This window comes from Cynocephalus volans, chromosome 2 (assembly GCF_027409185.1).
Source record: "Cynocephalus volans isolate mCynVol1 chromosome 2, mCynVol1.pri, whole genome shotgun sequence".
NCBI classification, from domain to species: domain Eukaryota; kingdom Metazoa; phylum Chordata; class Mammalia; order Dermoptera; family Cynocephalidae; genus Cynocephalus; species Cynocephalus volans.
Window position 1 is genome coordinate 39,185,336 of NC_084461.1, and position 23,497 is coordinate 39,208,832.

Genomic DNA, 23,497 nt, shown 5'->3' on the forward strand with positions numbered 1-23,497 from the left:
CACCCCCAGGCTCCCCCTGCCACAGTTTGTTATTCCTATTTGTTTTAGCCATTGAAGTCTCTGCTCAGTTAGCTTACTGGTCAGTTCATGATTGGACAGAGATTTCCTTAAATGCCTTGAACCCAGTAAGTTCTTACACCTTTGTTGGGCAACTCTCTATATTGGAACACACCATCAGTGTTTTGTCAGTTTACAGTTCTTCCTTAGTGTTTACTTCCTGCATTCACAGAACCTCAAGGTTGGAAAACAGGTGAAAGCTTTGGGCCTTCTATGATCTTTTCCTGGGCATAGCACATGTGTGTGGCCTTCTAGATAACCTGGAATACGTCAGAGCTTTTCAAAGCTCCCATGGACATCTCGTTCACCAGTTTTTTTCTTTACGTTTTTGGTCAGCTTCTCGGTAGCTCCAACTGATAATACCACCTCGGTAGCTGCAGTAATAAGCAATTGCTGTTGATTGTTTTTACAGATGCCTCCAGTTTGGGCTATACAAAGAGTGAGCTCTAAGTCCAATCAAATTTCCAGATGTAGGTTGAGCATCCCTAATCCAGATATCAAAAATACTGCAGTGAGTATTTTCTTTGAGCATCATGTTGGTGCTGAAAAAGTTTCAGATTTCGGAGCAGTTCAGATTTCAGATATTCAGATTAGGGATGCTCAACTGTTACGTATTCTGCAAATAACCCAAAATCCAAAACACTTTTGGTCCCAGGCATTTCAGACAAGGGGTAGTCCACCCATATTTTTATTCTGTTTTAGATCTACCTTTTAATGATTTAGTATGTGTAAAGTGCTTAAGATGGTGCCTGCCACATATCAGTAACATTATTATGCATGTGCTTTATTCTTTGCTTGGAATGCTTTTTCCCTGCTTGTTCACTGGCAGAATTTTACTCCTTTCTTATATCAGTCAAAAGCCAGCCACCTGTTATCTGAAGCTTAGCCTAACTGCTCCAAGCAGGTTGACTTAGGTACTTCTATAATTCTTTATTTTTATTTTATCTTTTACATTGTCCATTAAAGCAATAATCATATTATTTTTCTATTTTCCTTTTTTTAAAAAATTATTATTTATTTATTATTATTATTATTTTATTATTTATTTATTATTATTATTATTTTAAAGATAACCGGTAAGGGATCTCAACCCTTGACTTGGTGTTGTCAGCACCATGCTCTCCCAAGTGAGCAAACCGGCCATCCCTATATAGGGATCTGAACCCATGGCCTTGGTGTTACCAACACCACACTCTCCCAAGTGAGCCACAGGCCATCCATTGTTTTCCTTTTTTTTTTTTAATAATCGTATTATTATTCCCACATTTTTCAAATAGACTTCAGCCACTTTGAGGCAGAGATTATTGTTTTTCATCTTTAGAAGGCATTTGGATGGGTTTGAAAAGCTTTACTCAAAATTGTGTCTCTGAGACTACCCAGTTGCCAGGTTTCTATCCTTTCCTTTCCTTCCCAGCCTCTAAAATCTCTTGCCTTGCCATTCAGCTCTGAATAAGAGCTGGCTTATCCCTGTCTACAAAACAAAAGCTTCGTAGCAGCATTTTTTGTTTAATTTTTCATGTTTGGGGCAGGGATCTGGGTTCACTAAGTCATACCCATAATTAAAAAAATGGTTAAGAAGTAGTTTATACAATTTATCTCAACACTTGTACTTGAAATATGTACTTGTACATACTTCTGTATTATAAAAAGCATTTTCTCCCCCCATTTTAGTATCTTTCAAACAGGGATGCCTCTTTAAAGTGAGCAGCCAGGCAGCAGTCATGACGTAGTTTTAATTAAGTAGTTGTAGTTATTTGCATTATTAATACCAAACCAATTGAGTTTGTCATTTAAAATGTCTTCCAAATGATTACACTGTAAATCGATGTTAAAACAAAAAGTTATTTAGGAATTGGAATAGAAGCATTCCAAAGAAGGATGTTAATTTCACAGTAATGGAGCAAATATTTGTCATCAGAAGAAAGATCGCAAAAACAATAATGAAGAGCTTTATAGGGCCTTACAAAGGAAGACACATGATTTAACAGACTAAACAATTTAAGAATGAAAATTAATTTAGTTCTAGTTAATTGACTGCTTAAGGCAAAAGATTATTGTGTAACTCTTTTGCAGATACAGAAAGTGCATAAGGTGCTCTTTTCACATTTGCAGTATAGACTTATTTTTTAGAATATAGCATAAATTTCTTGAATGACAAGGAGAAAATTACCAGGGCCTTATCTTGTTCTGTTGGAATTGCATCATATATCTAAAACTGTATGAGAAGGTTACTGTTATTTGTTAGGAAGCAGCAATTGCCTTACAGATTTTTTTCTCCCCAGCCTATTGAGATGTAATTATACATACCATTCACTCTTTTCAAGTGTGGAGTTTGAATTTCGGTAACTGTATACTATGGTGTAACTACCAGGGTATAGGAACATTTCCATCAACCTAGAAGGTCTTTTCATGACTCTTTGCAGTTGATCTTGATCCCCAGCCTACCACTGATCTGATTTTTATCACTGTAGTTTTATCTTCTTTAGAATGCCATATAAGTGGACTCCTACAGTGTGTAGTCTTTCATGTTCAACTTTTTTTCATTTAGCATTATGTTTTAGAGATTTGTTCATGTTGCTGTTCGGTGTTATTTCATTCCTTTTCATTGCTGAGTAGTATTCCGTAGTATAGATATACTACAATTTATGTCTTTATCTGATGGACATTTAGGTTGTTTTTCCATTTTTGGCTATTAGAATAATGCTGCTGTATACAAGTCTTTGAGTGGACATATGCTTTCATTTCTCTTAGTAAACACCTAGAACTGGGATAGGACTGTATGAATGGTATGTGTTTACCTTCAGGAAGCAGTTTGGCAGTTTTTTTAAAAAGTGGTTCTATTGTTTATGCTCCCACCTGCAACACTGGAGAGTTCCAGTTGTCACATCCTCTGCAACAGTTGGTATTGTCAAGGTTTTTTTTTTTTTTTTTGTCTTTTTTTTTTGTGACTGGTAAGGGGATCGCAACCCTTGGCTTGGTGTCGCCTGCACCACGCTCAGCCAGTGAGCGTGCTGGGAGCGCCGCTGCGCTCCCAAGCGCTGCACTCTCCTGAGTGCACCACGGGGCCGGCCTGTCAAGGTTTTTTTAAATTTTACATTAGGAATGGGCAAACATTCTCTTAAAGGGACTTCACAAATATTTTAGACTTGTGTGCCATATAGTCTCTGTTGCAAGTGATATAGTGGTATATTGCAATTTGAAACTTTTACATTTTAATAAAGTATAATTGACATATGATAAGCTGCATATATTTAAAGTATATGATTTGAGTTTTTTAACATATACATACCTGTGAAGCCATTATCATGATCAAGATAGTGAACGTGTTTATAACCCTCCAGTTTCCTCATACCATTTTGTAACCCATTTCTCTCTCTCTATCCCTATTCTCATTGCCATACTGATCTGCTGTCACTATAGATTACATTGCATTTTCTAGAATTTTATATACATGTAACCATATGGTATGTACTTGTGTAATTTCTCTCACTTACTGTAATTGTTTTTGAAATTAGTCTATATCATGTGCATCACTAGTTAACTCCTTTTTATTGCTGAGTAGTATTCCATTGTATGGATATACCACGATTTGTCTGTCTCTGTTCATCTGTTGATGGACATTTAGGTTTTCAGTTTTTGGCTATTACAAATAAAGTGGCTTATGTGCATTTCTGTACAAGTCTTTGGACATATGCTTTCATTTCTCTCCATAAAATACCTAGGAGTGGAATAGCTGGCTTGTATGGTAGAAAAGTGTTTAATGTTTTAAGAAACTGCCAAGCTGTTTTTCAAAGTGGTTGTGCTATTTTACATTCCAGCCTGCAGCATATGAGTGTTCCACTTGCTTCTTAGCCTTGATATTATTGGGCTTTTTCATTTTAATCATGTTGGTGGGTATATAGTGGTTTTAATTTTCCTTTTTCCAATGATTAATGGTATTGAGCATTCTTTTATGTGCTTTTTTGCCATCTGTTCATATTTGGCAAGGTGTTCAAATCTCCTGCACATTTTTTTAAATTGGGTTATTGTCAAAAACTCTGAAGGGCTTGAGATTTTATCCTACTTGCAAGCTAATAAGTTAGCCAGCCAGTTTCATGTATGCTGGCAGAAGACCTGAGACTCCTCAGTCAGAGATAAAGGACTTGATTACACACAAAATACGAAGCAGCATGAGGTTCATGTTTGTGTCAGTTTTCTTTGCCCTCTCCTCCAAGTCCCACAGGGGTGATACAGTGACCTAGGTGTGTGCTGTGCTCACAGAAGTTTGCATCACAGTTGAGGAATCCTGAGCTTTAGGATATGCACATCTTTTATAATGAGCTGCAGGCTGATATGTCCAACCTTTTCTCTAGAGGGGACATAATCTTTATTATACTGGATGATAAATAAACCTACCCTCCACTCTGGAAGAGGATAGGCTCTATCTTCCAAAGCTCTTCACTATACAAACAACCTTGAAAAGGTGGTCCAAAATAAAAGGCTGTCAGTGTCTTTGTTCACAGGACATGCAGAAATGTTAAGAGATCCATTGAGAGTAGTCTCCCAACAGTATCCCTGTTTCTGTTATCCTGGCTTCTGGTGAATTTCCCATGAGTGTATCACTTCAGCCACTCTGATTAATCTGTCCAGTTGGACTGGGGACTAATGCATTCAATTTTTCTCATATTGGATTTATTTAAGGCCACTATCATCAGAACTTCATGCAGCAGGATGTGGTCACCCTGCTGATCTTAATCATGCACCTACCCCACCAGGGTCAATCCTGGACTCAACCAACTGAACAAATTCCTAGAAAGACATATGGCTTTCTCTTTTAGTTTCTTTATTGACTTTTTCACTTAGCCCTAGGCATTAACCTAAGTATAGCAAGATGTTTAGCAATTACACAGACTGCATTTGGCCTGCAGGGAGGAAGACAAGGGCAAGTCTGTTATCCATAATGGGCCTGGCCAGTGATTTGAGGCTGACATGAATGCCTTCCAGAGCCCAAGTGGTATCACTGATCACATCAGCTTAAATTGGGCACAGATTTTGTACATATTGAGCATTCCTAATCCAAAAATTCAAAATCCAAAACTTTTGAGTACCAACATGATATCTAAAGGATATCTAAATGCTCATTGGAGCATTTTGGATTTCAGATTTTCTAATTAAGGATGTTCAGCTGGTATACATATGCAAATATTCTGAAATCTTAAACACTTCTTGTTGCAAGCATTTTGGATGAGGAATGCTCAACCTATACCGCCTTTTTAATTGGAGTCATCCAATTAAAAATGTGAAAACTGCCCATAGGATGTGCATAAATAAGTCAGTTATTTTTCCAAGAAGCTCCCTGTTGAGAACTTTTGACCAAGAGTTCCCTTGTTTTGGAGAGATCTCTGCAGTCATCTGAGGGGTATTTGATCTTCCTTAAACACTTGGTGGTCTTTTACAACCACATCTGAAGTATGAGTCGTATTTTTGGGAGAGAAGGAAGTTAGTACCTGACTTCCACACAAGGAGTATAGTCCCAGGGGCATGGAAGAGCCTTGGAAAGAAAGTATTGTTCACAATTGTTTGTGCCCCCAAAGTGGGACCTACATCAGTCAGGAGCACAGGTTGATATTTCCTTCAACGTGGTTTCTCCTTTTCCCAGTTCAGTTAGAACGGTTGAGTCAATTCTAGTTTTTGGAGGGACTCTCTCAGGGCAGTCAATTCAGTCCTGTTTATCACAAGCACCTGAATGCCAGCTGAGAGGCAGTTGTCCATGTCATGGAATGATTTCAGCTACAAGAATGGTAGTGGGGCAGACATCTCATGTTTTGCCTGGGATGTGCAGGAGGTTGGCCATCTCCAACAGTTTTCAAAAGACTTAAGGGAAATGGTCATCAAATCATAGAGGTATCTGGGGGGATGGCAGACCTAGCAGTCCGTTTAAAGATGCCTGAAGCAGGAGGCCGGCCCATGGCTCACTTGGGAGAGTGTGGTGCTGATAACACCAAGGCCACGGGTTCAGATCCCTATATAGGGATGGCCGGTGCACTCACTGGCTGAGCGTGGTGTGGATGACACCCTGCCGAGGGATGTGATCCCCTTACTGGTCAGAAAACAAAACAAAAATAAAGATGCCTGAAGCAGTTGGGGAGAGCTGTGTCAGAGCATTTTCCTTCATTGGAAGGGCTTTAGGGGCAGTTCTGGAAGACAGATCATTAATGTTCCTCCCTCCCCCATACTTCCTGGGGTCTAAGATGTTCGCTCCTCAGGTACCAAGTTGCTCTCCCACTACCTACACAAAATCAGTGTGTCTCATTCTAGTAACTATAATTTCACCTCTTTTTCCAGTTATCCCCTCCTTTTATCCAGGCCTTTCATCTGCATTGGTCAGGTACAAGAAAGACAAGTGCATTTTTATAAAACTTTGAAACCCATTATTATGTTTCTCACTTCGGCTTACATGGGCCATTGCAAGTGTACTTGGCAAGCATTGTGTTCAGCCAAGTAGTCAGTGTTTGTAGTCCAACAGGATAGTCCAGATGGCTGAACTAGAATTATGTTTGAATCTCCTCAGCCCATTTTAACCAGACTGTGACCTGGAAAAGGTACCAGCCAGGTTGTCCTAGGGTTGCTGTTGGGGAAAAGAAAAGGTTCGTGTCCAAGAATATTCAGGGCAGAATCCTAAATATTCCAATTAGGTTTATATAACTTCCTACCCCTTTTGTCTTCGTCATTACCCAGTGAGTGTTCCTTTCTGGGGACAGCTGAATTTGATGACCAAACTGCCTTACTCAGATTTTTGGACAAGGAAGAGGTGAGGGAAGTAGAGTCTGAAATCTTTTTGAGCCAGTGTTTCAGAGGGCTAAGGTAGTGCTCTATAATATGAGTAACTATAGATGGTAGAGAGCATAAAATTACCTATTGAAATTTCTATCAGTACCTTAACTATTAGCCAGTTATTGAGTAGTTTTTGTGCTAAGAGATGCACCATTATCAGACTGCAGATAGTCCAGAAAGTTGAACATATGATGTAGATTAGTTTCAAGGGCCACAATGGTATGGCCAGAATCAGCTCATCAGACTGGAATGGCAACAGTGTAACCTGAAGAAGTGTCGACAGTGGTGAAGCACCACTGATAGCCCTGAGATAGGGGTCAAAGTTCCAGTGTTGTCAGTCTGTAAGGAATAATCAGAAACAATGCCCTGTGCAGTGTGGCTCTTTCACCGTGAGACAAACAGGTCCACTTTTAGCAGATGTCAGAGTCTGGCATGCAGTGGCAAACTTCTGCATCAGAAACATAGGGTCCTTTACTTTGTGTTCAGTCTGTGATGGTAGATGTGTTAACACGTCCAGAATAATGCTGGCTCTAGGGATCAGAGATGGCAGTCTGAGCAGTGCAGGCTTGGTCATCAACTGGATTCCAGTTGGTCTCCTTAGAGAACAGGCCCTCATTGTGGCCATCTAAATAAGTGACCTAGACAGTTCCAGCAACAGCTGCTATTTTTTTCCATAGTTGTGGCCCCAAAGGTAGGCGTCTTTAATCTGCCAAGTCTTCCAGGTAGTAGGCCAAACAGCTACACTGTTGGTAACAGCCTGAGTCAGTAAAAAATTTAGCAAGATTAATTGTGGGGAATGTTGGCCAGAACTATGAGCCTAGAGTTCTGTTCACTGACCAGAGTAACCATGTCCACTTTTGGTTTTCATAGTTGGTCCATAGCACCTACAGCAACCCAGTGAACACCATCAGGTTTCAGTTTAGCCAAACCATTAATGGATCGAGGATCCCATTAATCTAGTGGTTTTGGTTTAGACAACAGAGTGGGGGAGCTATCACTTTTTCATGTAAACCCAAGAGGCTGCTACAGTTTGAGTGTCTCCCCAAGCTCATGTTAGAACTTATTCCCCAGTATGGTATTTGAAAGATGGGGCCTTTAAGAGGTGATTGCGTAATGAGGACTATGCTCTCATGAATGGATTAATCCATTCATGGAGTAATGGGTTCATGGTTTAGGGGGTTATCAGGGAGTAGACTGAGGGCTTTATAAGGACAGCATGTGAACAAGTAGAAGCACTCTCACACAGTCCTCACTGTGTGATACCCTGCCTTGCCAGGGGAGTCTGTACAGAGTCCCAACCAAGAAGAAGGCCCTCACCAGATGTGTTCCCTGGACATTGAACTTCCTAGCCTCCAAAAGTGTAAGAAATGAATTTCATTTTCTTATAAACTACCTAGTTTGAGGTATTCTGTTATCAGCAACAGAAAATGAACTAATACAAAGGCCAACTGCTTTTTAAAATATACCATTTCCATTTGACAAGTGAAACTTGTTGGGTGCTTCTCACCTTGTTAGTTGTAAAGTCTGAGTTGACTCTCCCCCAGATGGGAATATTAGGCTGAAGAACCTCAAGGCATCCATGGGTCGGCAAGAGCCCAACAGCAAGCTAATCGTGTCTTTTCAAAGGGGGTATATCTTGTAGCTGTGGCAGGGGTCAACAAGTCCAAAACCTAAGAAATAACCTGTGGGTAGAGATGCCTCTCTTTTCCAGAAGCTCTAATATGCTAAAGCATCAGTCTTAGAGTCTTGTAGCTCAAAGGGCTGTGGGGTCTCAAAGGTAAAGAATGTGCTACAGTTTGATGGACAATTACCAACACAGACTGTTGTTGGAACCCCACTTAAAGGATGCTGATTTGTAGATTAGCTGATATAAAGGAGAAAGTAGAATGCCCAAGTGAGGCACATTCTGTCTCCAGTACCCAAAAAGTCCAAAAGAATGCTAAGCCTCATTTTTTTGTGGGGTGCAGGAGAAGGGGTGACTACTGGAGAGATCAAGCATTGTGAATCTACCTGCATAGACCCAAAAAATCTTTACTTGATGAGGAGATCCCTTAATTTTGCTGGGATATATCAGCAACCGCTCCTGCTGGTGGAGGTGCGATAATACTGCAGTCAGGGCCTTTGAGACCGAGACCTCTGGCTTGCCAATCAACAGGACGTCATCAACATAAACTTTAGGCATAGAGACACTTTAGGCAAGAGGATAGAGACACTTCACTAAATCTTGACCCTACTACTAGTAGCAAATGTCAGGGAGGTTTGTTCCACTGTTCTACTAGCTCTTCTCTACATGCAGCTGTTAGTAATCAAGATGATCCCCTCTGGTACTTATGAGATGGGGAAGTGTAAATGCACTTCTTTCTGTCCATTCAGATGTCAAAGCAATAACAGTACATAGAATCAGCCCCACCCACAAGGTCAAGACAGCCTCCCTTTCCATCTGTGAACCATGCCCAAACCTTATCAGTTGAATTCAAGTGCCTTCTCTCCTCCTGTGGAACCAGGTAGGATGGTGGTTTGGACACCTGAATCTAACAGAGCCATGGCAATTTTGAGTCCCTGAGTTTTCCCAGCTTACTTGGATGAGCATGTATTGCCTTCAGTCCTCCTTGGGAACAAGGAGACTTTGGCTCTACTTCTAATTATCTTTCTCCTTAGAGCAGCTGAAGTCAGGGTACAGGGGAATGGGAGGGTAGAGGAGGAGGTGTAGAGGGAGAGTGTGACTCTGTACTAGTAAGCAAGACATTTACTTTTTCACACAGCACAGAAGCTGCATGTGGCTTGACCAAACAAACCTCCACTGTTTTCAGCCCACCCAAAAAACTCAGTCAGTAGCAAGGTCATCAGTATTGACAGTGTTTATTCATCTGTTTTGGCTTTGGGCGCTCCTTGATTCAACAGGCCCCTCCATATTGCTTTTCAGTCAGGGCTCTGAGCTTTATGCCTTTTGGCTTGACTTCGGTTTGACTTGCATAGTGTTGACTATTTTTTAAAAGGTAATCCTGGACATCTGCTACATGTTGTCATAATATCTCATGCTTTTGCCTGGTTTTAACATAAAAAGTTGGGGGGATTTCAGTGGGCCTGGCCACAAGAGTTTATACAAGGGTACTTCAAAAAGTTAGTGGAAAATGGAATTAAAAGATAATACAAGTCCTTCCATGAACTTTTTGAAGACCCCCCATATTAGTTTGGACGCTTTTCTCATGCCTCAGTGACTCATCTTCATCAGCATTGTAAACTCAATTGGACAGGAAGGCTCTTACTAGCCAATGCCTCATGTGTAGTTGTCCTTAGGAGTTTGTCTCAAGGACCTCTTCCCAAAAGGGTCAAAGCACCCTTCCAGCAGCCAGGACCCACTGCAAAAAACAGAGACTATTTACATCACCACCAAATGGATCAAAGGTGGGCATAGTAGACTGCAGGAGGGACTGAGCCCTAAGATGGCCCAGGTGTTGCCATTCTTCCTTTACAAGAATTGTGTTGCTCCCTCATCTCCCATGTGGACCAGCCAGAGTTCTGATGACTCAACTGGTTTCTGTCCATAGCAATTGCACATTTCCCTCCCTGCACGTTCAGTGTAGCTGCATGCCATGTAATTTTTCTGGAAAAAGGGACAGAAGGATCTGACCCTCTCCCCGACCCCCATGAATCTTAGTATTAGCTGTTACCGTGGGGAGACTTATAGCTGCCCACCAGACTGGCAGGGAAGTTTCCTCCTCCCCACAGGAGAGCTGCAATAACCAGGACACTGTTGCAATAGTTGTCCTTGAACTTGCTGCCCAGTACTCATCCTGCAGCTACCTTCCCAGTTTTTCTTCATAAAATAAGTGTTTTTCTTTTCTGAGGCTGTCATAACAAAATACCACAAGCTACGTGGCTTAAAACAACAGAAATGTATTTTCTCTCAGTTCTGGAGGCTAAAATTCTGAAATCAAGGTGTTTGTGGAGCCATGATCTCTCCAAAGACTCTGGGATCCTCTGCTGCTTCTAGCTTCTGGCAGCCCCAGGTGTTCCTTGGCTTGTGACAGCAGAACTCCAATCTCTGCCTGTATCTTCCCTCTGTGTCTTCATATGGCTTTCTCCTCTCTGTATGTGTCTAAATTTCCTCCTCCTTATAGTGACACCAGTTGTATTGGATTAAGGCCCACCCAAATGACCACATCTTAACTAAGTTATATCTGCAAAGACATTTTCAAATAAGATCACATTCACAGGTATCAGGAGTCAAGACTTCAGTGTGTCTTTTGGGGGATACAAATTCAACTCAAAAATAGGCAGTAAAGTAGACTCATTTATTGCCCAGTTGACCATACAATTTGGTCAACATGTTTGCTGCCAGTTCCGATGGACTTCCCTCAAATTCCATTAATTGCTTTGTGATGTCTCATCTTTGCTTTTCCAGAAAGCCTTATTTTTTTCAGTATCCTATCTTTAGCACCCAAAACTGACAAGAACTATGAGGGATCCAAGATTTTACTCTACTTGCAAGTTATCCCGCCTCAGTATCATGGATACTGGTAGAAGATACAAGACTTCTGGGTCAGAGGAAAGGGACTTTATTGCTCTCCACATAGCAAGCAGCATGAGTTTCATATTTCCCTCAGTTTTCCCCTCATCTTAATTCCCACAGGGGTGACATAGAGTGGCCCAGGTGAATGCTATGCATGTGATTGGTTTATTTCAAAGCTGAAAAATCTCCAGCTTAGGAAACCCAAACCTTTAATAATGTGCTGCTCCCAGAGGGGGACATTATCTTTATTGTATTGGACAGTAAACAAGCCTGCCCTCTACTACACACTAAACATCCTTAGAAAGTGTGAAACAAAAGCTTTCAGTTCACAAGATGTGCAGAAACTCAAGAAACTCATGGAGAATTGTCTCATAACAGTTGTTGTCTTTTATTGAGTTTATTGAATTGAGTTTATTGAATTTTTTCTTCTAGTTGTAAGACCTTTGACAGATAAGTTTGTAAATATTTTTTCCTGATCTGTGGCTTGCCTTTTTATTAACTGTATTTCAGAGGGCAAAAGTTTTTAATTTTGATGGAATCAATTTTTGCTATTATGGTTTCTGCTTTTTGTGTGCTGTTTAAGAAATCTTTTACTAACCAATGTCTTTCAGATTTTTTCCTGTTTTCCTCTAGAAATTTAATACTTTAGTTTTCACATTTAAGTCTGTGATTCATTTTGAGTTCTGCTGTATGATTGTGTGGTAAGGGTTGAGGGTTTTTTTAAATTCAGATACCAATTGTTCCAGCATTACTGTTAAGAGATTATCTCTTCTCCATTGAATTACCTTAGAACATTTTTTTGAAAATCAGATGACTCTATATAAGTGTGGATCTATTGTTGACTTTATTCTGTTTCATTAATCTTCATGTCTGTGTTTTCACCAATGTTATTGTCTTAATTACTATAGCTTTATAGAAAGTCTTTAAATCAGGTAGTATAAGCCCTCCAATCTTATTTTTTGCCTTTCCGTATAAATTTTATCATCGGTTTATCAATTTCTTAAAAAAAAAAAAAAAAAGCCTGCTAGGATTTTGATCCTACAGATTTTTAAAATTCATACATTTTATATTTCAGGAACAAAGAAAACTCAGCTCCGTTAGAGGAAAATACCACAGGAAAAAGTGAGGCCAAAAAGAGGAAGATTGCAGAAACTTCAAATGTTATCACTGAGTCATTGCCATCTGCAGAATCAGAACCTGTTGAAATTGAGGTGGAGATTGCCGAGGGCACAATCGAAGTGGAAGATGAAGGCATTGAAACGTTAGAGGAAGTGGCTTCTGCCAAGCAGTCTATAAAGTACATACAGAGCACAGGTTCCTCTGATGATTCCGCTCTAGCACTCTTGGCAGATATTACCAGCAAGTACCGTCAAGGTGATAGAAAAGGGCAAATTAAAGAAGATGACTGTGCATCTGACCCCACAAGCAAACAGGTAGAAGGTATTGAAATTGTGGAACTTCAGCTGTCACATGTGAAGGACTTGTTCCATTGTGAAAAATGTAACCGTTCATTTAAATTGTTTTACCATTTTAAGGAACACATGAAATCACACTCCACTGAGAGTTACAAGTGTGAAATATGCAATAAAAGGTATCTTCGGGAGAGCGCATGGAAACAGCACCTAAATTGTTACCACCTTGAAGAAGGTGGAGCTAGTAAGAAGCAAAGAACTGGGAAAAAAATTCACATATGTCAGTACTGTGAGAAACAGTTTGACCACTTTGGACATTTTAAAGAGCACCTTCGAAAACATACAGGTAATTAGCAAATACTTTATGTTAAAAGTATTTTTTTTTCCGCATTCACATCAAGTCTAAATCCTTTTTCTCTTTTTTTTTTTAAAGTAGTACTACAGAAACCATCTGTATTTTCTAATGTGCACACTAACTATACATTGTTTTTATAGTATTACTTTTTTGAAATATTGATGCTTTAAATGCAAATCAGTATCAACTTTGAAAATAATTGCACTCTTATGCCTCGAAAGTTTTTACATTTTTCAAAGTACATAAAACAGTTTGTGATTTATTTACTAAGGATCATAAATTATTAAATCCTAATTATAGTGAGACTTTACTGTTCCTTTTTTTTTTTTTTACATTTCTCATGTTGACATGTTACATAGATAAGTACATTTACAAGCAGTCCCGGACGTGTTTGTACTTTTTTGCATACATTTAGTAATCTCTTTTGGCCTTCTAGATAGGTAGGCAATATTTGTCCATCTTCCTCCATCTTTCCAGCCACAAATGTGTCAGGACTGGTGGATGGCCAGGGAGGTAGGAAGGGTATGCTATTCCTTCTCCTGGGAGCCATCCCAGGCATGAGGGAGATGTCCCAGGAAGTCTACCTCAGGCCCTCATAGTTCTGCATGCCCTGTGCCTGTTTTTTCCTTGTCAGATTCCCTGTCCTTCCTCCCACTCCCCAGGCATTCTTTGCAAGATCTGCTGTAACAGCCACAGAAGCTACCACTTGAATCTTGGGTAGTCCCTAAACCCACTATGACAAGGATGTGAGAGATCAGTTACTACAATGTACTATCAGACTTCTGGATACTTGTTCCTAAGTCCTTGTTACATGTGGTGGTTAAGGCTGTTAATACAATAAGTACAATATAGGCATACTATGTCATTCAGAGTCTTTCTCTTCAGTGCTGGAGTTTTGGAGAGCTTCTGGTAAAATTTGTTTTATAGTTCCCTCACTGTTCAAGGTCACTTGTTAACCACCACTTGAAACTGAAGAGCCAGTTAGATAAAGATAATGTGATATCCCTCACTATCCAAACTCTTGCTGTAAGTACTTGGGAATTGAATAAATACATGAATAGCAAGGGATTCTCCTACTTTACTTAAGGCTCAATATGGATTTAAAAGGCTTTGTAGTTTTGGGTAACTGATAGGCATTTATGAAATCTTTTGGGAAAATGCTTTCTGATTTGAAACATCTATGTGTTTTATATTTGAAAACTGCCTATGGTTGAATTTTTTGGCCCTTAAAAAACAAGTATTTTATCTTTTTTAATGGTCTGTTGGTGAACATTTTTGTGGTAACTGGATTAATTTTGCAAAAGTATTGATGGATTAGCAGCACAGTAAATAAACATTAGTAGGTAACTAGCAAACTTTGATAGAGATTCGCAGTATCCCAGCAGATAATCAGTTGCTTTTATATTATTTCCTACTAATGTGAAAATAGCATCAATTGTCTTTTCTGTAAAACATTACCTAGCAACTTTTACCTGTTTGAAAATAGGACAACACAGACCATCTTGGAAGTTTCAAAATGTGCTTTTCAGGTCCTGTGCTTTATTTGGGATTGAACAGCAGAATAGGGCTAAAGTACATTATCTTGCATGTCTTTGCCTTCTAAATGATGTGACATAACTTATGTCTATTGGACAAACAGTTTAGCACATAAAGCAAACTGAACTTTTCATTGTCTTTTAACTTCAGTCAATTACTGTTCTAGTAATTGGTGTCAAGACAGTTTTAGATGTGTTCAATGACTTAGTGAATTCAGGAAGAGCATAAATAAGCAGTTTTACATTGTATTTAAGTTAATAAAAGATGGATCATTTTTCCCTTATAACAAAGTGTGAAGATGGGAGACAATCTTGTTCGTTTCCTTCCCTCAAAACACCTAATACACCCCACTCAGTTTTATATTTTTCATATGTCTATTAGTTTAATGGTTTGATTTCTTGTATGTTCTTAAAGTGTGCACTGTAATCTACGGCTTGATTTGCACAATTCTAGCTGTTATTTATTTTGAATTTATTTTGTTTCCATTTGGAAAATAGTAATAATAATGCCATCCTGCTAGGCCATGATATAAAGCAGTTTTAGAGTCCCTGCCTTCAAGGAGCTCACAGTTATTTTGGGTGGACAAGCAGGCATGATCGCTGTGTGACAGGCTAAGTGCTGATAGAGGTAAGCAGAATCCTATGGGAACTCCTGCCTGAGCTGCTTGTTTATTGTGGAAGAGACAAGGATGGCTTCCTAAGGGTAATTTACCCTGTGACTCTCAAAGAAAAGGGAGCCTGGAAACAGGCATTCCGCTCAAAGGAAATGAAACATACACAGGCATAGAAGAATGAGAGGAAGTGAATTATTTGGAGCACTGCTAATAGTGCATTATGGCTGAAGGATTGAGTCCAAATAGGGGAGTGACAGGAGATGAGGCCAAAAAGGTTGGAAGGGCTGACCATGTGGCTCACACCTATCACATGGGGGATCTGCAAGTGTTTGGAGGGGTGGGGAGTGATAAGAGATGAGGTTGAAATCATGTAGTTATTTTCATAAGTGCTGTAAATGAGTTCACATTTTATCTTGGAAGACTCTGGGTCATTTTAAAGGAGTTCAGTTAGGAACCAGTCTCATCAGATTTATTTTCTAGAGAAATGATTGGCAAGGTAGACCGGAGGGGGGTCTTATGAAGAATCTGTTGGAGTAATCTACACCAGAATAGGAGGTTGGGTAAAGGCAGTGATAGTGGAAAAGGGATGGAGATTTGAGTAATATTAAATAGGCATAATCAGCAGGATTTGGTGATCAGTGAGGTGTGGGAGTCAAAGAGGGGGTGACTTGCAGCTTTCTGGTTTGGGTGGCTACATGAGTAGAGGATATTAACTCAGAAAAATATAGAAGAGTAAGCAGTTTGGGGGTGCGGGAAAATACCACAGTGACAGATATACCTGTGGGACACCCAGTGTGAAAGAGAACCTAGAGTTGATTGACCTTTAATCACGTTTTCAAATAGCTGCTCCCTAATTTCCAAGACAGGTGGTATGGAATCATAGAAAGAATGTGGGTTCAGAAATCAGAATTCCATTCTGGCTCCAGTTCTGACATTTGCCAGCTTGATAAACTTGACTGTCACTTTATCTTTGGGCTTTTTTCCTTGTCTATGTAAATAAAGATAATGATACCTACTTTACAGGATTGTGACAAATAAGAAAATGGCGAAAGCACTTTGAAAACTGTACTGTCCACACATCTAAAGTAGTAGAATTAATTTGTTGCTGTTTCTAGGTTTTGCTGGGCTTACTAAACGAATTTTTTTCAATAGAAAAAGCTCAAATGGCATACAGTGAAAAGTGAGTCTCTTCTACTTAAGTAGATCCCTTTAGAAGCAACTACTGCTATCATTTTCTTGTTCATTCTTCCAGCTATATTCCTTGTATTTTCAAGTAGTTGTACACACACACATGCATGCATGCTTTTGGAAGAACAAAAAGGAGCAGGTGCTAATGCAGTGTTGTGCCATTTCATTTATACTGGAATCTTTTTTTAAAATATATGAAACATTTATGAATACTTTTTTTTTTTGCTGTGACTGCAGTGTTTCAGTTTATGGGTATACCATAATTAAGTACTCCTGTTTATAGACCTTTAGTTGTCGCTAGGCTTTTGCTGTTAACAAACTGCCACAGTAAGCATCCTTGTACACATATGTGTATATCTTTGTGCACATGTTCAAGTAATTTAATTTTTGAGAGCAAAATTACTAGATCAGAGAGAGAGTGAGTGAGAGAGAGAGAGAGAGAGAGAGAGTGTGTGTGTGTGTGTGTGTGTGTGTGTGTGTGTGTGTGTGTGTGTGTGTGTGTGTGTGTGTGTGTGTGTGTGTGTGTGTGTGTGTGTGTGTGTGTGTGTGTTTTTGGTGGCTGTAAGGAGATCCGAACCCTTGACTGGTGTTATAACATGCTCTAACCAACTGAGCTAACCAGTCAGCCTCTAATTCCAGGTAATTGGGTCTTCTCTCATTAAGAGAGACTCATTGGGTCTTCTTTCATTACATGAAAATTATACAAAATAAGCTATAATTGTTTTAACGGGAAAATAATATATACCTAAAAGGTACTTGGCTGTGTTATTCTGTTTAACAATGAGGGTCACATCTAGAACTTCATCACTGGGCCTCCACCTTTGAAATCTTAGTTCTCTTCTCTACAGGTATCATTCTGTCCCTGAATTTCCTCTCTTCCTAACTGTTCTTGTACTCTGCCTCATTTTACTTTCCAGTCATTCCATATCCCTTTTCACCCAGTTTATTGCCCCATTCCTGACATCTCTATTTTATCTGGACCTGGTTGTCTACAATTTGTCACCTTTTCTTATATTCTAAGCACATTTCCTTGCTTAGAGGGACCCCACTTGCTTGTAAAAAGAACAAAAAATAAAAACCTTCCATTCTGGAATTATTGCAGTCATTTACTCCTGCTCTCCCTAGTTGCTGAGCACAGCTGGAGAAAATCTATCTCAGATCTTAAGTTAGGTTAGAGCCTTTGATGTCTAATTTATCTGTTTCTTTTCCTAATTGCTATTTCACATCTTCACTGTAGTATTCAAGTCCCCTGTAGCAGCGTCTATCTTTGTCTCCTCTTTTATTCCAGAGGAAGAGATTTCCCTTTTCTTTTTCAAGGCTGGTCCTGGATCCCATGTCTTGATGTCTCCTCCAAGGCAGTGTCCCAGCTGTCATTCCCACTCCTCATTTCCTCCTCCACTACCTCCTTTCCCCTCAGCAAATAAATAGATAATGATGTCTCTCCAGGTTTAAAGAACCCTCTTATTGACTTGCTCTCCTCTAGCCATGTCTCTTCTTTACTTCCAGGCCTTGAAAGAATTTCTGTACTATTTTCATTGACTTTTCATCCCACAGTAAAGTCCAGCTTCTGATCCCACCACACCACTGACTGATTTCCCAGTTTTCTTTCCTTCCACTTCTAGCTGTTGCATTTCTGTTTTCTTTGCTGGCTCATCTGCCTGCTGTTTTAACCTGGTGTTTCACTGGGTTCTGTCCTTGATTCTGTTCTCACACAATATACTCTGAGAAATTTTATCCAAACCAAAGGTTTTTATTACCACTTAAAATAACCCCTAATCTATATATCAGTCCACCCTCTCTTTGGCTCCAGAACTGTTTATGCAACTGTCTATCAGACATCTCCTCCATTCTGCTCTGAGTACCTTGAACTCAGCAGACACAGAACTGAATTTGTAATCTTTCCCAGCACACCTCACTCCAAATCTAAATGGACATCTGTGTCCTGTGTTCTTTATCCTGGTTGGTATTCTAAGCCAGAGATCTGAGAGTCTATTGATTCTTCCCTTCTTATTCCTCACCTACCATGCTGTTTTACACTTCTGTGCCTCTCCTTAGAATAAACTTTCTTCTTTCCTTTCCTTCTCATTGCATTCCAAGCAGATAGCCCTTTGTGTTGCTGCAGTACATTTTTCATGCCTCTCTTTTCTTTATCAGATCTTCTACAGTGCATTGCATCTGTTTATTTTCATTTATTTCACCCTCATACCCTGGCCTTTGATTTGAAGTTTTTGAAAAGGACAGCTTAATCTTTTTATCTTCATCACCTAGCACATGGTGTCACACGGTAAGTGTGCAAAAAGTGCTTGTGGAAAGGATAGTGACGCGTTTCCCAAAAATAGAGATCATGAATTTTATCTGAGAGAAAATAAACAAATTTTTAAGGAATGCAGAAACATGGAACAGATTCAAATTTTATTTCTTATCTTCGTCAGAGCATAAAATACAATTATAATAATCACTAAATCTTATTATGGCTAACTCAGGAATAGTCTTTTAGAAGTGTTGAAAACATTTGAATTATAAGTTGTGATTTCCCCCTTGTAAGAATGTGCTATTAAAATTAACCAAAAAGAAAAAACAAAGTCTTAAAATTATTTGCTTTTGCTATTTTTCTTAATTTGTCAATATATTTTTTCCTGTTCATATAGGTGAAAAACCTTTTGAGTGTCCAAATTGTCATGAACGATTTGCTAGAAATAGCACCCTCAAATGTCACCTCACTGCATGCCAAACTGGAGTAGGGGCAAAAAAGGGAAGAAAGAAGCTTTATGAATGCCAGGTATGTATGGGTGTATTCTGTCCTTAACAAAGAAATCTTTGTTTGAAATCATTAAAAATGAAAGGTAGCAAAGTCTCAAGCAAAGGTGTATAGCTGCCAGTTTGGGGGAGAAAAAATGAGAGTAAAGAACATCATTGTCTTGATTTTATAAGGGGGATTAAAATAGCTTCTTTTTTACTGCATCCTAGTTGACACCAGTGTCAATAAAAATTATGTCCAAAATAATAGGTCGTCTAAACTGGTTATTTCTTAATAGAGAGCAATCATTAGAATTCAGGTTTCGGGGGGAGGGGAACAGAACAGCTGTAATTGTTTTTCCATGATTAGTGTATTTTTATTCCAAGTATTGTAATGGTTCTAAATGGAACCATAGGAGAAATTACAATATTGTTATTTTATATTCCTAGAATTTATATGATGCTTAAACAATGAAGGCAATATTGAAGTGTTTCCCAAAATGTATTTTAGCTTTTAGCTATATCAGCTAAAAAACCAAATGAACCAAAGAATTTTGGAATAGCTTAGAATAGAGATTATATTGTGGATACCATATTCATAACATTTTCAGAATAAATCTTCAGTTTTTTCCTTACAGAGAATGCATGCATCCATAGTTCTTTCAGTTTGAATAGAAGTATTTGTTAACCTCATACGTTTGGTTATTTCAGGTCTGTAACAGTGTATTTAACAGCTGGGACCAGTTCAAAGATCACTTGGTAATCCACACTGGAGATAAACCCAACCATTGTACTTTATGTGATTTGTGGTTTATGCAAGGAAATGAATTAAGGAGGCATCTCAGTGATACTCACAATATTTCAGAACGTCTAGTAACTGAAGAAGTTCTTTCAGTAGAAACACATGTGCAGACCGAACCTGTGACATCAATGACTATTATAGAACAAGTTGGGAAGGTGCATGTGCTACCATTGCTTCAAGTCCAGGTGGATTCAGCACAAGTGACTGTGGAACAAGTCCATCCAGATCTGCTTCAGGATAGCCAACTGCATGATTCACATTTGAGTGAGCTTCCAGAGCAGGTCCAAGTGAGTTATCTAGAAGTGGGTCGAATTCAGACTGAAGAATGTACTGAAGTACATGTAGAGGAGCTACATGTTGAACGGGTAAATCAGATGCCAATGGAAGTACAAACTGAGCTTCTAGAAGCAGACTTGGATCACGTGACCCCTGAAATCATGAACCAAGAAGAGAGAGAGCCTAGCCAAGCAGATGCTGCTGGGGCTGCTGGAGAAGATCATGAAGATGCTGAGGGTTTAGAGACCAAACCAACAGTAGATACTCAAACTGAAAAGGCAGGAAATGGCGACAGAACAGCTCTGCCAGTGTTAGAATGAAATAACGAATATATTTTTAAATTTATATGTTGAGGTTTTGAACTGGTTTTGGGCAGTGTGACTGTCCTTAAGCTAACAGACAAGTGGACCAAAGTTAAACTATTTCCTGTTGTGCTGAACTGATTGTATCAAAACAAACTGATTCTCCTCCCCCCACTTAATGCCACAGAGGAGAAATCTTTCCCATAAATGAAGGGGAGCTTTGAGAAGTATATTTCTGGAAATTTAAATGGATTATATTCTTATTATACAGTTGGGTACGAATGTATTTTCATTGTGGTAAGGGTTCTCCCTTTTCTCTTTCCCAAGTCATGTCCTTTCTCAAAATTTTTCCATATTGTAAAATCAAACATAAAATCATTAGAATACAAGTTTATGTATTCTAATGCATGTTAGAAAATTGAATATATAGGATACACAAGGCTGCATGAAGAAAAGTGCATTGTTACTGTGCAGTTAAATTTTGGTTTTTGGCTTTCTTTAGTTTAACAGCATCTTCTTGTCTACCCCAATAGTCACAGGTACCATCTCTGCAACAGAGTGAGTTGTGGTGGCAAAATTTCTAGAATGTTTAAATTAAAAAAAATAAAATAAAAACACCCATGTGCCTTTTCAAAACCAACTAAACTTCTGTAAAGCATCTCTGGTTCTTTCAAAGTTTTTGTTCTAAGGAGAAATGTAGGTGATGCTATAGTACTGTGTATTTTTGCATTATAAGGACAACCACCAATTTTTTTTCACTTAAGTTAGGTCGAGAAATTTCATGTAATGGCAGCTGAAGGGCCATTTTCAATTGGGAAGATTCATTTACATCTGTGGTAAACTTTATTTTGATGAAAAGTTGCACTAGTATTTTACCACCAGATGAAAAAAGAAAAGCATCATTTAAAAATTAATGTATTTAAAGTACAGAAAGAAATGTATATATAATTATCAGGCTTTGTTTTGAATGGAATCTTTTTCCCCAATCCTTAATGTAAAGATTTTGTGCTATAACTTTTAAAGCCATACAAATAAGAGTGCTAAACTGTGGACTTAAAAGTAGATGTGTAAATATTTTTAATCAGTATTACTTGGAAAATAAAATATAACAACCACATAAAACAAACCAATATGCTATTTTCTTTACCTGTTAAATATTGGGAAATATTTGCATTTTTAAAGTAAACTTTAAAATTATGTGTTCATGACTCTTTTTTTTTCTACCAGCGTGGAAGTTGACATATGGTCAGGGATATTTTTTGTTGTATCTTTATGCACCTGTATTAACATGACTGATTCACAAATTGAAATATAAAATTCTCAGTATACATCTCCAGTCCCCAAGAGTCAGCTGAAAATGAAGGAGGAAGTTCTTTGTAGTTCTTACATGAGGGGTACAACAGCAAAAGAAATTTTTTTAGTAGAGCCTATTTAAACAATACTACTTCACTTACTGTGTTAAATTTAAAAGATCAATTCTACTAATACCCTTTGGTAATTCTGATGGTATCATATTTACGAAATATACTAAAGAGAATGGCTTCCTTCAATTGGAGAAGTCACAGATTTAGATATACAGGAATAAGGAGGTTGTGTTCTTATTTTAAAATCAAAATAAGTGTATGAATGCCTCCTCTGTTTGGCAGTTGGGTACTTCAAAGCTTATTTATACTTTTTTAAGTTAGAAAATACTGAAAATAGAATTAAATTATATCACACTGAGTTTTCAGTTTGCCTTAGTATACCTGTCCTATGTTCCTGAGTCATAGTTTAAAAAAAAAAAAAAAAGCCTGAACAGACAGTAACATGTAAATTGCTACTTAGTATCTAGCAAATTTTGAATGCTGAAAATAGCTCGTATTGTGCCCTTAAGCCACCATATGAAACAAGGTTTATTTTTAAACCTAATCTTTCAAGAGCTCTGACCACAGGGTAGAAGTCAGGGGCAAAGGCACATCAAAGTGTTGAAGTCATTGCATTTTCATATTTGGCAAGGCTTACAAGACAGATTTGAGGGGCAGGTACAGTTCATTTTCCTTTTTCCAAAAGGTATAAAAGTTATCAGTGTGCTCAGAATGCCAATAAGTTTGATTGCAAAAGAAGAAAACTACCCGCTGATGGTAAATCTTACGTTGAATAGCACTTGATAGTTTGCAAAGCTCTTACATATAACACAAAACTACTATTAAAAACTGATGTATATTTGCTGCAAGTACTGAATTGGATATTCCTATGCTGTTCCCCCACTTTATTCCTACTGGAGTTTTAAGCTAGGTGCACAGTATGATAGTTGGGACAGTAGAGTGTGCAGTGTCAATCATAACATAGAAATAAATACCAGGTATACTGGAGAAAGCACTTCTATCTCCCCTACCCAACTGTTCCAACAAGGATTCTCTGACACCAGTTGGGTGCCCAACAATTCAATTCTGACATTACCCTTACCCTGAGAACAAATTAAGGGCTCAGTACCACAGGATTATCCCCACTTCAGACACCAGCCACGAATAGAGCCAACAGGGTACTCAAACTTCTCCCCAGCCAACTATAAATTTAGAGTTTCCACCACCTCCCACCCTCCAAGTTCAATAATGTGCTGAAATAACTCAACTCAGAATTCAGGAAAGCACTGTACTTAAAATTAATTACAGCTTTATTATAAAGGGTACAGCTCAGGACCATCCAAATGGAAGAGATGCATAGGGTAAGGTGGGGTGTGGAGGAGTTTCCAGGCCCTTACTTGGTGAGCCAACACAGTCATGTTGATGTGTTCAATTCGGAGGCTCTCTTACTGAAGTTCTGTAATGTAGGCTCGTTAAATCATTGGCCATTGGTGACTGGACTCAATCTAGCCCTTTTCCCTGGAGGTCTCGCAATAGGGCTGATAGTTTTCC

General features: G+C 38.7%; 1 protein-coding gene and 1 long non-coding RNA gene across 6 annotated transcripts in view; one reads left to right on the forward strand and one right to left on the reverse strand.

The window, feature by feature from the left end:
• The window catches only part of ZNF131 (zinc finger protein 131), a 38,677-nt gene extending 16,951 nt beyond the window's left edge, over nucleotides 1-21,726 (forward strand). For 3 of the 4 annotated variants that reach the window (XM_063088111.1, XM_063088109.1, XM_063088110.1), the window contains 3 exons: nucleotides 12,459-13,141; nucleotides 19,136-19,266; nucleotides 19,935-21,726. In XM_063088111.1, the coding sequence (XP_062944181.1) occupies nucleotides 12,459-13,141; nucleotides 19,136-19,266; nucleotides 19,935-20,621 (1,501 nt within the window). In that variant the 3' untranslated portion in view covers nucleotides 20,622-21,726. The remainder of the gene's footprint in view (nucleotides 1-12,458; nucleotides 13,142-19,135; nucleotides 19,267-19,934) is intronic. The other variant, XM_063088112.1, reaches the window with a different exon arrangement.
• Nucleotides 1-23,497, reverse strand: part of LOC134371100 (uncharacterized) — a 38,053-nt gene that overhangs the window by 6,987 nt on the left and 7,569 nt on the right. The window lies entirely within an intron of this gene.